The sequence below is a fragment of the Topomyia yanbarensis genome, chromosome 2, assembly GCF_030247195.1.
Source record: "Topomyia yanbarensis strain Yona2022 chromosome 2, ASM3024719v1, whole genome shotgun sequence".
NCBI classification, from domain to species: Eukaryota; Metazoa; Arthropoda; class Insecta; order Diptera; family Culicidae; genus Topomyia; species Topomyia yanbarensis.
Window position 1 is genome coordinate 35,647,858 of NC_080671.1, and position 14,203 is coordinate 35,662,060.

At 41.1% G+C, this 14,203-nt stretch overlaps 2 protein-coding genes across 5 annotated transcripts in view; one reads left to right on the top strand and one right to left on the bottom strand.

Moving 5' to 3' along the window:
* Positions 1 to 2,061, top strand: part of LOC131682719 (ras-related protein Rab-5B) — a 29,867-nt gene extending 27,806 nt beyond the window's left edge. For all 3 annotated transcript variants that reach the window (XM_058964411.1, XM_058964413.1, XM_058964412.1), the window contains exons 5-6: positions 154 to 267; positions 336 to 2,061. In XM_058964411.1, the coding sequence (XP_058820394.1) occupies positions 154 to 254 (101 nt within the window). In that variant the 3' untranslated portion in view covers positions 255 to 267; positions 336 to 2,061. The remainder of the gene's footprint in view (positions 1 to 153; positions 268 to 335) is intronic.
* Positions 2,062 to 2,204: 143 nt separating this feature from the next.
* The window catches only part of LOC131682712 (striatin-interacting protein 1), a 37,311-nt gene continuing 25,312 nt past the window's right edge, over positions 2,205 to 14,203 (bottom strand). For both annotated transcript variants that reach the window (XM_058964403.1, XM_058964402.1), the window contains exon 10: positions 2,205 to 3,243. In XM_058964403.1, the coding sequence (XP_058820386.1) occupies positions 2,340 to 3,243 (904 nt within the window). In that variant the 3' untranslated portion in view covers positions 2,205 to 2,339. The remainder of the gene's footprint in view (positions 3,244 to 14,203) is intronic.

Genomic DNA, 14,203 nt, shown 5'->3' on the forward strand with positions numbered 1-14,203 from the left:
GGCGTGTGTCCTGTTGCCTCGTGCGCGAACAGCTTAATTGTTGACTAAGCAGGTGCTACACCACCTTAACACTGGATTTGCCCAGAAAAATATCAGTATTATCATTCTCCTCGTGCACAATCCCCTAGTAATAAAGGCTATTCTTTTTTACAGCTAAAAAATTGCCTAAGAACGAAGGCACTGGACCTCAGCAAAATATAAGACCTACCCAGAACGAACAGAGCCGACAGAACAGCGGCTGCTGCAGCAAGTGATGTTATTCAGTTGGTGAGTTTTTCAAACATTGTTATTGCAGATCACGTTCACTGTTGCTTTTTTTTCTCCCTAAATTATAGCAAACGTATTGTTAACTGTAACAGATAACAACAAGGAATGTTTAAGAAAAAATATCGTTACGATGATAGTAGGAAATAAAATCGATTCCAAACTAGTTATGATATAAACCAAGAACAACAGTACAGCAAGTGAAAAGAAGAATGAAATTTAAACGAAATATTTCAGACGATCCTCACAACACACACACACATACATTTTTTAGAAAGGGGCAATATAAGAAGACAAACAATTAATTGGAACCGCTGTAGGTAATAAGCAGCCATTGTGGAACAGAAAATATACATACACACTTTGAACACGTAACCCGATAAACCAAATACACTACAACCCCCGAAAACATATTCAGTCCATTTCTAGGCGAGATCAAACCAGAAAAAAGTTGAAGATACTAACTTTATCCAATACAATTATACGACAGAAAAAAATAGAGCAACTCATTAACTAAACAATTCCACAATAAATCCAACCAGCGAATACAACAACAAATCTAACAAAAATTCGGTAGTAGGTTATTTGTATGAAACCCTGCACATGTTTTCCAATTGGTTTCTCCCAGCATCTTCCCGTCCCTTTAATTTGTTCTATCTTTGCTCTGTTCCCCACTAATATAACGAAATCTTCGTGGAAATATATTTATTGCTAAACTAAAAACCTGAATATATAAAAAGTATATTTAAAGAAATTAGAATACCCGTAATACAGCTTTGCGCTACGACGAAGTGTAAAAGTGGTACAACATAAACACCAACCACTCTTACGGTAAGGTTAAAAATCAAACACACGAGAAGAGAAAACACACACACATACACAACACAGATACACTCTTTACAATTTATGATGATGCATGTAGAGTTATCGAAAAGGAACTTCCCCTTGTTACAATTGTTTATTTTCCCCGTAGAACATTTTATTTTATGAGTAATTGTACGATAATCTACTAGAAGAAGAGAATAAGAAATGTATAAAACTATTAAAGTAAAAACATAGTGGTAAATTACAACATTTCTACTACAGCTGTTAGTGTCCGGCAATAGGAAAGTGCTACCTTAGTTCCCTGCTCGCACTGAGCGGTGTGATAAAAATCCATCAATTATATGTTGTTCTGCACGCATTTACACATTCGCAACGGATGATTCAACAATCAAATGCTATGTTAAACTTTTTTTTTCTCCTAATTGGATTCGAACAAAAGTTGGCTACTATACATTTCAGAGGAATTATAAAAAAATGATAAAGACATAAGCAAAGCTAAAATGATATCAACCGGTGTTATGGGCAAGTATAAACGAGTTGGTAGGCAATTTTTTCTACACATTATGGTTCATTAATTGACGCTAGACAGGCTAATATGATCAAATATTTAATGTTAATCTTTCATTTTTGGACTTTTTCGAGAATTGTTCCCCCACGAAGCTATCCACGGATTGAAAAAAAAAGATCAGTACAGAAGCTAAACGTACCCCCACGTAGTAGTAGACACTAGCGAAATGCAAAGAGTGGATGTGGTGGAATAGTAAATAAAGAAAAGCTAGTTATAACTGACATTCCTTTTTTTTAAATGAATTGAAAAATTTGTGGAAAAACCGTGGAAACTAACAACACAATAACAGCCGGCAAAAGATGCAACCCTTTTGATGAGATTGAGAACACTACGAAAACAAAATCGGAGCTGATGTCAATAAAGAAAATTTGAAGGAGGCATATAAAAATTGTAAATCCAAAGAAGTCGAGTTTTTATTGTGGAAAGAAAACATTAGTTATAACGTTATGATGAGTATCATTTTTAACTTGAATCTTCTATGAGAGAAAAGAATTTATGCAATATTTGAACGACATTCCAAACTTTCGGATCTCATTGATTTCGAGTATTTCGTCTACGTAACATAATTTATTCCGCTGTTCTGTAAACTATTAACCAGCTTTGCGTACATCATTGTCACTTAATTGTTTGCTGCATAATCTGCATATCCTCCTAAAGTATGAACAATATCAAGCTTTTCATTCTACGTGAAATCTTCACCGGAAAGCAGCAAATCCCAGTCAATGTTGTTATTGTAGACTTCCTGCTGCAGCCATAGTTCATAGTTTTGCTTAAACTCTTCACTCAGTTCTATTTCCTCCGGTTTCCGACCGTTCGTAACATTCCCCCCGTTTACGTTGTCCCCTTCGATGGGATCCTCGAACTCCCGCTCGATGATATCGGGTGCGCTGACCTGCAAATAACGCCGATTGTTGAACCGATCCACACAGTTGCGCAGTGCACACTCCTCCGCCTGGAAATCCCACGGTCGAGCATCCAGGTCATTACCAAAGGCCCAATCATCGTTAAGCCGATGCCGAACCTTGGCATAGATGGCGCTGATGGTTTTCATGTTAGACTTACGCCACTGGCGGCCGAGATATTTGGTTTGCATCTTTAGCAGTTTCAGCACGTACAACTGCATCAGAGCGTGTCGAACTTTTAGCGTACGTTTCAAGATCGGCGATGATTTGAACACCACCAGCATCATGATGCGCGAGTGTTTCCACTTGGTCAGTTTGTTCAGAATACGCAAGAGATTGATGCAGGAGAACACGTTGCGCCACGAGTACGGCGCGGAGTCACCGATTATGAGCGATTCCGAAGTTAGCTCAGGCTGTTCGCCAATTACGCACGATGGGAAATCCATGATCGGGATGACGTTCTTCGATCCTACGTAGCTCATTATGTTCTGGTTGAAGAATTTCAACACCAGCGGGATGCAGTTTGCGAAGACAAGATGCTGGGACATGAACTCGAACTGGTAGATGTGATTGATCTTAAAATGCTTCAAATAGAGTAGTAGTATGGCGGACACTGCCTTAACGGTGATCTCCTTGTGCCGGCTGACGTCGATACCCAGCTTGGTGGATTGTGTGACGGTCATTCTGTGGTGAGAGAGAGAGAGACAGGAATGTTATTATTGACGAGAAAAAATAATCGGTATTTCAAAGGAGATTCATGTTGTCTCCTAGAGATAATTGGCTAAAACACAAGGCATTTATGTAAAGAAGATTAAAACGATTCTAGCACAAATGACAAACCTGCACTGCTTATAATGGCCAATCAGGCCCATTTGGACAGGGAATCCAGTGACGGAGGGGAGGGATGTGTATTTTTTATATTAAGCTTTAAAAAGCTTCAAAAGCCTGACCTATAGTGTATTGGCACTGTGTGGGATTCGGAGCCTCGCTTGGTTCATCGAATGACTGCTACGAGCTTTAATTTACCTCTCGACTCTTCTCTTGCTTCTTGTTTCCATCTATTGCGTCGCCGTTTAGCTCTCGTTCCCGTGAGCCGTTTAGGTACTGATGCCTTAAGCCATTTAGCTCATGTTTCCGTGAGTTCGTCAGCACTCTTCTTGGGTAGTCCCCAACTGTGAACTTACCCTACTCCAAGCGATAGTTCCCCGACGGAGGAATTTCCTCCAACTTCGAAACCCGCTTCTTAAAGCGATTTAGCTCCAGCTTTATCGAGATCAACTCCAACTGAGAGTTCCCCGGCAACGGAATTTCTCTCGGTACCGGTGTTTGTTTCGTGAGCCAATTAGCTCCCCTTTTCGAATCTACCCTATCGTGATTTTCCCGACGATAGATTGCTCCCGATACCAATGTTTATGTGAGCCAGTTAGCTCCACTCTTCGTTTACTCGGCCTAGTCCCCGGCGATGGATCTAGCCTACTCAACAGGTCCATTCAGCGACTCCGGGTGGAGCGTAGCTTCCGGTTCACTGGCGCCGTAACGACTCACTGCTAGCTAATCGACGCGGTATAATCGGTCTAATCCCCGGCGGTGAATCTAACATACGAGCTACCCGGTAGGGTGTCGAGGTCGGTCCGGCCATGCCGGTGAAGCCTGATGTCCGGTTCACTGGCGTCCCAACGACCTGAACCCATCTGGTCCCCAGCGGTGGACCCAGGCTACACCGTCGGAGAGTTCCCAAGCGGCAGAATTTCTCCCGATACCCGATTTGTGGTTCCACGGCGGCGTTCTAGCCAATGGCGCTACTTTGATGGTTCCTTCGCTACTTTCTCTGCAGCTCAGAGAGTATACTCGTCACCACTCTGCTGACAACGTCCTAGTTATGCTTGTCGTGGCACATGTCTTCGACGATATTGTCCACTGTTATACCTTCGAATTTCTTCGAACTTAGGGCATTCGAAGACCACGTGTTCCGGTGTCTTTTGCACGTCCACACATTCCGAGCAAAGGAGTGATGAAACGTGTCCAAACCGATGCAGGTACTTCCGGAAGCATCCAAAACAAAACATTTGACAAAAAATACGTCAAATGGAAGTTCACCTCTACATGCTTCCTATGTACCCAAGCAGACACATTTGGGATGAGTCGGTGGGTCTACCTTCCTTTCTCCGTGTTGTCCCACTCTTGCTGCCACTTAGCCAACGAGTACGATCGGACCAGTCTCCTTGTATTACGTGCATTTCTCCGCTGGTAGCATTCCACGTCCTCAGGCGAAATGTGCTTGACAACTTCGTCCGGTTCCGCTTTAAGTTCAGCGGAGCAGCCCAGGCCATAGTGCTGAGGATGAGACACCCGCCAGGAGACGTCTCGTGGTGCCTTTTGCTCCTTCGTTATTCAACATGATCCGACATGATTGCCAATGCGTTAGTTGTCCTTGCAGCCTTCTCACATACATAGTCGACATGGCTGTTATAATTTAACCGATCGTCGACCATCACACACAGGTGCTTCAGCGCATGCATCGTATGATGGATTGTCCCCCGACGCTGATCTCGACACGCTGAATTTTTTTACAGTTGCTGACCAGCACTACCTCGGTCTTGTGGTGAGCCAGCTGCAACTTTTTTTTTATTTTTTTTAGCACCACTGAGCCGTGGGTCTTTTATTTTTTTTTACAATAAGTAAAAATAAAAAAGAATAAATTCTAAGAAAGTCGGTTTGCCAGATCTTGTTGACGCAGCTTGCTGCTGCGTGTTGAGATCATTTTCTTTCGCGGTGAAGCCGCTTGGGGGTCATTCAGTCTGCCTTCTCTCGCGTTATCGTTCCCGTCCATGTCGTCATCGGTACTGCTTTCTTGCTGTTCACGGTCAGAGGTTCTTATTTGTTTCTTTTCTTACGGTTCGCTGTTGTATATCCGTCTTCATCGGTATTTGCTTCTTTATTAGCGATGCTAGTTGTTGGTTTAGGAGCGGTTGTCGTGGTCGTTGTACCTGCCATATTGGTTAATTGGATCGTTGTTTTTGGTTTATCTGAAGGCATCGGTGGCTGCTTGTTATAGTTGGCTGTAGTAGATGAGTTTTGACTAGTTGCTTCGGCGCATGTCTTCCGTAGTGGGCTGTATGGTTACAGAATTGGCATGTTGGGGTCTGCCCGGGATATGTGATTAACGTTGTTTGCTTATAGGTCACGCCATCCTTCGGTGATTTGCATTCGATAGTCATGTAAGAAGGTATTGGTTTAGTCACTCGCATCCTCACAATACGAACGCCGCACAGTGGCGGATTTCCCTAAAAACCTGGCCAAAAGTCGAAAATGATTTTGATTGACCTGCAAAGGTACATACCACGGTTTTTAGGGGCGCAGATTGCGATTTTGATGTCAGATTTTAAAAATTCAAAATGGCGGATACAAAATGGCCGACATCTTAATCCAAATATATGTAAATTTTCACGAATGAAGATTTAATGGTTCCAGTGTATGCCAATAACGTTTATAATGCATCGAATTTTAAATGGTGTGAGGTTAAATGATAAATTTTTGTGCTGACGAGACCCCTCGCTGCGGCGACGCTACCGAGCGCAGCGCTTTATTCGACGGTGACAGATCTGCCGGCAGTGAGGTTTCACGAGGAAACGTCATTCAGCAGGATACAGTGGGGCAGAAGAAGAAAACAGTACCGTATAGTGAACACATTTTTGCTCAATAGCACATAACCCTAACTTTCTTCAACGAGTCAATACGGTTACGGCAGTAGTGCCACTATCTCTTGAATTTCTTAAAGCTAATAGTACGTGAGTAGTACGGATTATCGTAAATTTAAACCTATTTCCTATATACTAACTATATGTACAATTATACTAACAGGTACATATACTACATTGTTTTATAAACGAAAAGCCAAGGGTGACCCACACCTTCCGTTCAGTTTGTCGGTCAACCAAAATTGTAAGCACCTAATCAATTGAATTATCCTATTTAAACCTAATTAAAATACTAAATAAAACTTATTTCTAGCTTAAAGCTAACAGTAAAAAACAACGTTTGCTAAAAAGAGTTGGTGCTCCGAAACATAATCCAACAATTTTATTGATTTGCACGCATATAGACGTTTGGGTGTCTTTATGATGTAGCTATTATGAGAACTGATGTTATTAGTCATTTCAAACTATGATTTTTGAAATATTATACAACATAGTTACAAAACTTTTAAACTCTGTATGATTATTATTGACTCTGTACAATTATTATTCAATTGCTGTCCGATGCACATATTTTTCAAAAAAACGAAAAATAGTATTTTTCTAAATTATATAAAATAAGCCGATTCTGCGACGAAATACATGGAGTGAAAATTGAGAACAAGTTTGCATGCAAATTTCATTAACTAAAAAATGAATATGACAAAAATACGATAACAAGTGAAGATAGTGAAGATTCATAGTATTATATAAATTGTTAGACCGAGGATTTGTCCAAAATTTAATATTACGTCCATTTAAATTCATGGGTTATGCTTGGTCTGAACATGCTTGTACTGCTTCCTGGTATAGTTCTGAGCAACTACGTTTTGTTGTCATGCTTGCTGACATACTACGACTGACAACCTTCTCGCAAACAAATTCGCCAAGCTGGAGTATACGCCAAAGTGTGCTTTTTGGTCAAATCACGGCCGGAGATTCCAGTATTCTTTTGCACTATTCTACTGATTTTCGCACGTGGTATCCTGTCATATATTCCACTTCTAGATTTGTTTTGCTTTGCATGATCAAACGTCATAGTTTCCTGGCAACGTTTAAGCATGGTCTTCAAAATCGACTTTTGAAATTGGGATCCTTTGGCGGTCACTTATGTTGACCTCGTTGGTTTTCAATATGAACGACCAGAATTATTTACGTCTTCTGCATTCCACTTTTGATAACTTTTGAATATGTTTATGAATTTTGATGAAATACACTAAATACACAATTCTTCCTGATCAAAATGCAGTATTGGGCGACTCGCTATGACAACTAGAGGTGCAGCAGTAATTAAAAGTACGAGTCCAAATTTTAAACTGAAAATCTTGTAATCCATCTCCGTCTCCGTCTCCACTTAATCAATAATTACTCAAAAACGGGCAAATTCGGGCAAGAATTCTATAATGTTCCAAATGGAGAATCGTTCAAGGAACATAAATTGCCTTGAAACATAGTGAACATACGTGGACAAAAAAAGTATTTCAATAATTCAACAAAAATGTGTTGAAACCGTCTGCTACAAAAGCGGGAAAGTTATTGTCATTTTCTATAAACAAACAAAATAATATCTTTTGATATCAATACATATAAATAAAGTACATACCGTCAGCATAACTTTCCATTATTCTACATTCGAAACCGGCACTTTTATCAAAATCCAGCTGCACTTGAAAAATACTGATATTTCGAGCGCTCGATAAAAATATGAGAAAAACGCGATGGTTTAAACTGTTTGGATGTGCCAAAACCTCAAATATGGAAATTTTGGAGCGTTTCACTTAAAATAGCATGCGGCAGCACCATCTGAAGGACAAAATATGTACTAGAACCTAAAGTACTACCATGCTATTTTCGACTTTTGGCCAGGTTTTTAGGCAAATCCGCCACTGTGCGCCGTTGGAAATGCCGGTTAAAAAAATTCTCCAGGTGTCATTCGTAATAGATTCTACTTCCCAATATTGCGACATGATTCGTTTGATGTAATCTTCCTTCGTGCGCGGGGCCAAATCATGGATACGCACGTCCACCATGTCGTTTTCCATATGCACGGGGATCTTGATTCTGGTGTTATTAAATTCGACCTCGTGTTGCATGTTGTTCTTTGTGTGTTAACACTCCGTTGTACACTATATTCCAAAGCGTTGGGCCGAGTATGGAGCCCTGAGGTACTAGCGCCATTCGTTTCGTGGACCAATTCTCGGTTCTGGAAGTAACTTTTCAGAATCTTACACAGATAGTCCGGAACCCGCATTCTGTGCAGCGCTACGGTGATAGGCCCCAGCTCGCACTGTTGAACGCGTTCTTTACGTTTCTCGTTACCACGGCGCAGTAGCGAGATTACCCCTTTTTTTGCTTCAATGGTTTCTCCGCGCTCGCGACGACTGTGCGGATGGCGTCAACCGTCGATATCCCGAACTGCCTCTGCGATAGTCCGTTCTCACTTTCAGCGTAGGTCGTCATCCTATTGAGCATGACCCTTTCCAGGAACTTACAAAGAGTATCCAGCAGACATATAGGCCGATACGATGCTGGCTTTCCTAGTGGTTCCTAATTTTGGCAACAACACCAGCTTCTGGATCTTCCATCTATTCGGGAAATGGCCATCGTTCACGCATTTCTGTAGGACTATCCTGAACATGTCCGCAAACGCCACGATCGCAGTCATCAGTGCCACGTTGAGAATCCTATCTGGACCGGGAGCTGGAGGTCTTTCGAATCTATTTTGGAAGCAGCACGAGATCATGGGGTACCTTCATATATCACGAACTGGATGCACGCAACGCTCAGCAACCGACATCTGTGCGCATCATTGAGACAAGTAGAGATAAGGAAACTGAGTGTCTGTGGATGTCCTCAAGGTGGTGTGCTGTCACCTCTTCCATGGAATATTGTTGCCGATGACTTGTTGAGGAAAATTAAAGAGCTTGGATGTCTTCATGTTGGACTATCAGTTAATCCAAATAAAACATCAACCGGAGCTCGTCCATTGCAGTTCTTTGACTCTGAAATTATTATCGCAGATCAAGTTAAGTACGTTGGGGTACTTCTTGACTCAAAACTTAATTGGACAGCGCTCATGGATTTCAGGATCATGGCCTTCGGCCAATGTAGGCGCGCTTTCGGCAAAACTTAGGGACTTAAATCCAAGTACATTCAGTGCATCTACACAACAATTGTTGGACCAATACTGGCATATGGGTGCCTTGTTTGGTGGCAGAAAGGAGGTCATGACAATCCAATCAAAGTTGAACCATCTTCAAAGGCTGGGCGATGCACAGAGGAGTAATTGGGGTCGAATCCTGGCCAGAATTAATTGCTGCTGCAATTGTTGTTATTATGCCTTAATATGAACTAAAAATAGACAATTACTAGTTTTTGGGACAATTTGGCATCTACCCACCTACCAGTGCAGAGGCCATTTTTCTATATCCTTTCGAATACTAGTAATTTCTAGGTGATCTTTGTGAATACATTTGTTTTTCCAGTTGCATAAACATTTGATCAGTTTGAAAGGGAGAAGAAAAGGGACGCCTGTGCATATTTTCATAGAGATACATTTTGGCAAACATAATATTTGGCCCTACAACATTTCGGCGTACCTTAAATTAGTAAAAATTTCAATATTTTCAAATCGCTTGGGATTGGTGGATCGGACAAGATCGGAAGAGTTCGAATATTTTTTGTATAGCTGAAATCTTGTTTTGTAATACTGCTTCAGCAACTTTGCCGGATCTAGCCGTATAATGTAACTTTTTATCGTTAAAATTTGGAATAAAATGTTTAAAAAAGGTATTTTTTAAAGTTGGTGCAATACACAGCAAGTCTACTTTTTTAGTTAGTTTTAAGCTGAAGTTAAACGGCTGTGTTGAACTACGATTGTAATAATATTGTCTTATTTAATAAAGTCATCATCACTAGAAAGCGATTTTGCTGAATATATTACAAAAACCATTAAAACATCCCTTAAAATATCACCATTGGGCATACATGCAAAAATTCTTTAACAATTTTTGATATACTCCTAATTTTGCCACGTTATACAGTAGGTTCTTAGGTATGTAAAGAAAATATAACGAAACAAAAAATCGAAAAAAATTATTTTGGTTTTTGGCCAAGATTTTGTTCTAGTTACTCCTCTGTGCGATGACTGGTGCGTTCTCTACAACACCTGCTGCTACTCTAGAGGCACTCTTGAACATAAAACCGCGAAATGTGTTTCTGAAACAAGAAGCACTTTCTTGTGCACACCGTTAAAGGTTACTGGGCTCTGGAACAGTAACCCAATAGATCGTGCAACTAGCCACACAAGACTGTAGCCTCAAATGGTTACTTGGGATGAGTATACACTTGCTCCCAGTGATGTAGTTTTCTTTTTAGAACTTCCAATGTGAGAATTCCTCTTCGCGAGGAATGGCTGTCTGGCTGTCTGTTTGTTATACTGACGGTTCTTTGTTGAAGGGCTGAGCCAGTGCTGGTGTCTATTACCATGAAATGAGATTAAACCAATCTCATTCGCTTGGTAGATACTGTACCATATTCCAAGTAGAAATCTTTGCGATTCTGTGTGGCGTACAATCAGTACTTCAACAGGAAATTTGTGGTAAAAGAATCTATTTTTGCTCTGACAGCCAGGCTGCCCTGAATGCACTTAGTTCGGCAAATTCGAGATCAAAATTAGTAATCGCATGTCGAACCCAAATCGAAGAACTTAGCATTTCAAATGCTATCTACCTTCTATGGGTACCCGGTCATTCCGGTATTACTGGAAATGAATAGGCGGACGAATTGGCTAGAGCTGGCGCTGGGACTGACTTCGTTAATCCAGAACTAGTTTTACCACTGTCGATAAGTTGGACAAGATTCGCTCTTGGACTGAATTCGAACATGCCAACCATTGGCATAGCTTGCGTTCAAACAAAGACTTTTCTGTCGGATTTGAGTCCGAAAATGTCAAAGAATTTGTTGTATTTTTCCAAGCACAACTGCAATATTCTAGTCAGGGCATTGACTGGACATTGCAAACTCAATTATCACATGGCTATTATTCAGCGCGATGAGTATTATTCATGTGATCTTTGTGAATCCGATTACGGAACATAATATCATTTGATATGCAACTGCCCTGTAGCAATGCAATTACGTATCCGGATTTTTGGTTCTCCATACATAGAGAGCTAAAACTGAAGGATATGCTATTGTTCCTAACCCAGTGTGATAAAGTTTTAGCCGTACTTGAATGACAATATCTCTTCGGAGGTGTTGTCGTTCTGTTATCTGTTAGGTGATCCTCACGGGTGTTGATATATCCGCTAACTGCTTAAATAAAAATTCTGAATCCCTCCTGGGGTTGGCAGTTTAACTCGTACTATTATAGCATCTGCTTATCGTTCAGCATCCCTCCGGGGTGCAGAACGCTCTGTTTTAATTGTTCTGTGTCGTTATTTTCCTTACCCCTAACCTTACCAATCCTTCCTATCAGGAAATGATGAAAAGACGATTCTTGGCAAGCCACAAATCTCCGATCAACATGGGGAACGTGCCATTTGAGGCAGACGCTACTGATTCCTCCATAATGTCGTGCAGGATTATAGTGGTTTGTGGTGTAGAGATTGAATCGGATCGGTGAGCGCGGGTAGCCTCGTGGAAGTCTTTCACTAATCTCCATTTCGACGCTGCTATCATTTGTGCTTAGTTTCATGACTCCGCGATGCAGGTATGTGTAGCCAGAACAAGATCTTAAGAATTTCAAGTTGGTTAGCAGAGCTCGGAGCTCGACTGAATCAAAACCTTGGGACATGCTAAGATGGCCTATTTTTTATCCCTCTTGGGCCTCCTTCACTTTATTTCTGAGTAGTTCTTGCTGAAACCGAAGGAGTTTTGGGATGCTACGTTGAATTTCGGCGATTTCTGCTAGTCGGTCCTTTATCCCCGCGAGGTTGAGATTTCCATTCATCAGTAAGGTTTCAACACTGGATGGTTTGGGTCTTTTTGTGGTTTTTGGATTGGTCTGACGTCGGTTATCGTTCATTTTTCAGGGATTTCCTCTGTGACGAAAACTCTGCTTATTATTTTTTAGCGGGCTGATAGGAGTGCAGCTTATAGCTTAGGGGATCTCGGTCCGTCCCACGATACTAAATTTGCAAAATCGGACAAAGTGGCGACTCTCTGCTAAGTAAACCAGTAAGCACTCAATTTCGCGCCTGTTTGTCTCGAAATGTGTAATGTCAAGTCTTCTATTTCGTCTATGTATCATGGAACAGTGTCTGAGAGTGCCATTTCGTGGTCGTTCATGTTCGCACGTGCTTCTGTTTTGATTTTTGGGGCCCACCTCATTTTGCCCTGATAGTAGTGCTGCAAGAAGGTCCTCCCTTCCTCGAGGCTTAGTCTACGCGCTTTTTATTTTGCCACTGTCCTCGCTTTCTGCATCATGAGGCATTTCAACAGTGTGTTTTCCCTATTGTATTCTTTAAGAATTTTTCTTTTCCCCTTGGTAGGCTTCGTTAATTTTTTCTGTCCACCGTTTTTTCAGGTATTTCTCACTTTTCCTATGCACTCGTCAAAGATGTTCTGTATTTTCAGTGGGTCGTAGATGAATTGTAGTTGCATCTGGTTTATCAATTCTATCACTTTTTTCGTGTTTACTTGTTTTGGTTCCTATGGATACTATTGGGATCTCGCTTCTTTTTACTATTATGGATAGATGTATTCTGCCAAATTCGTGCTCTAAAACTGTCCAATCTGTTTTTACAACTATTTCTGGTGTGGCTATCGGTATGTCCACCACCGAATTGTTTCGTTCGTGCGTCGTTAGGCATGTTGAGCTTTCGTCGTTGAGTAGGGCAAGTTTCGACTTCTCGATCAAGCTATTCAAATGAATTCTCTTTGGGCACTGTGTGGAGGCGTGAGCACAGCTTTTGTGATGTGCTTCCAAGTCGCCTCCCATAAATATTGCGCCTGGTAGACTTTCTATAACTGTGTGAAAAAGCTGTGAAATTTTGTCCCGAAGTTCAGCGAATCTGTTTCTATCTGGAGGCATGTAGATCGACATAAATGTGATTGAATCGAACCCTCTCGTTAGCTTCTACTGGCAGAGTCTCCCAGTTGGCAGTTGGCGATCTGCTGGTAGGGTGTAAGGAGTGAAATAATTACCATTTATATGGCCCTACGTGATGCGTTCGAATCAGATAACCTTGGACTAGTACATTTTCTCGGCTGGGATGTCTCCTCGAAAAACTAAATACTTGTGGCATCAGTGCTCACAACGTAACACAACTAGACCTTTCGTTTATGGCCAACGAAGTTTACAATGCAATGTAATATAAAATTATACTACTCCTTATTATCTTATACCGCAAATGATAAATTATGTTAAAGCCTTTAATAAACAACCAACCAACCAACCAACGTTGATCAATGTACTTTTGAGTGAACCTGTACCTCAATGGTAACCATATATCCAGGTTAGATTCGGCACTGGCGAACTCCACGTATCTTCCTTTCGTTTCTTCGCTTGTAATTTTGATTCCCGATCTCTAGCGCTAAGCAACTCGTCATCAAAAGTTACTTTCGTTCCTTAGGTGTGGGATTTACAGGTTACACAACAGTATAACCAAGCCTTCGCGTGTTTTGTCATGCCGGGTTACCACACATAGAACCTCAACATTGTAACTGTTGCCGTAAACTTCCTCACTTCTAATCCTTTCGTCCCAACTAGTTTTCCTTTTCAGGATTATAGGTATCATACGAGCTTGTTTTGGATTGCACTAATTTCGAATGTACTTATCATTGTATTAAAATTTTCAGCGCCTACTACAATCGAAACGTATACATGTGCGGTGTAAACGTATTGACTGTGTTCCATTCAGTGGGTCTCGAAAGATACCAGTTCTGACAAGCTTCGTCATATGAAT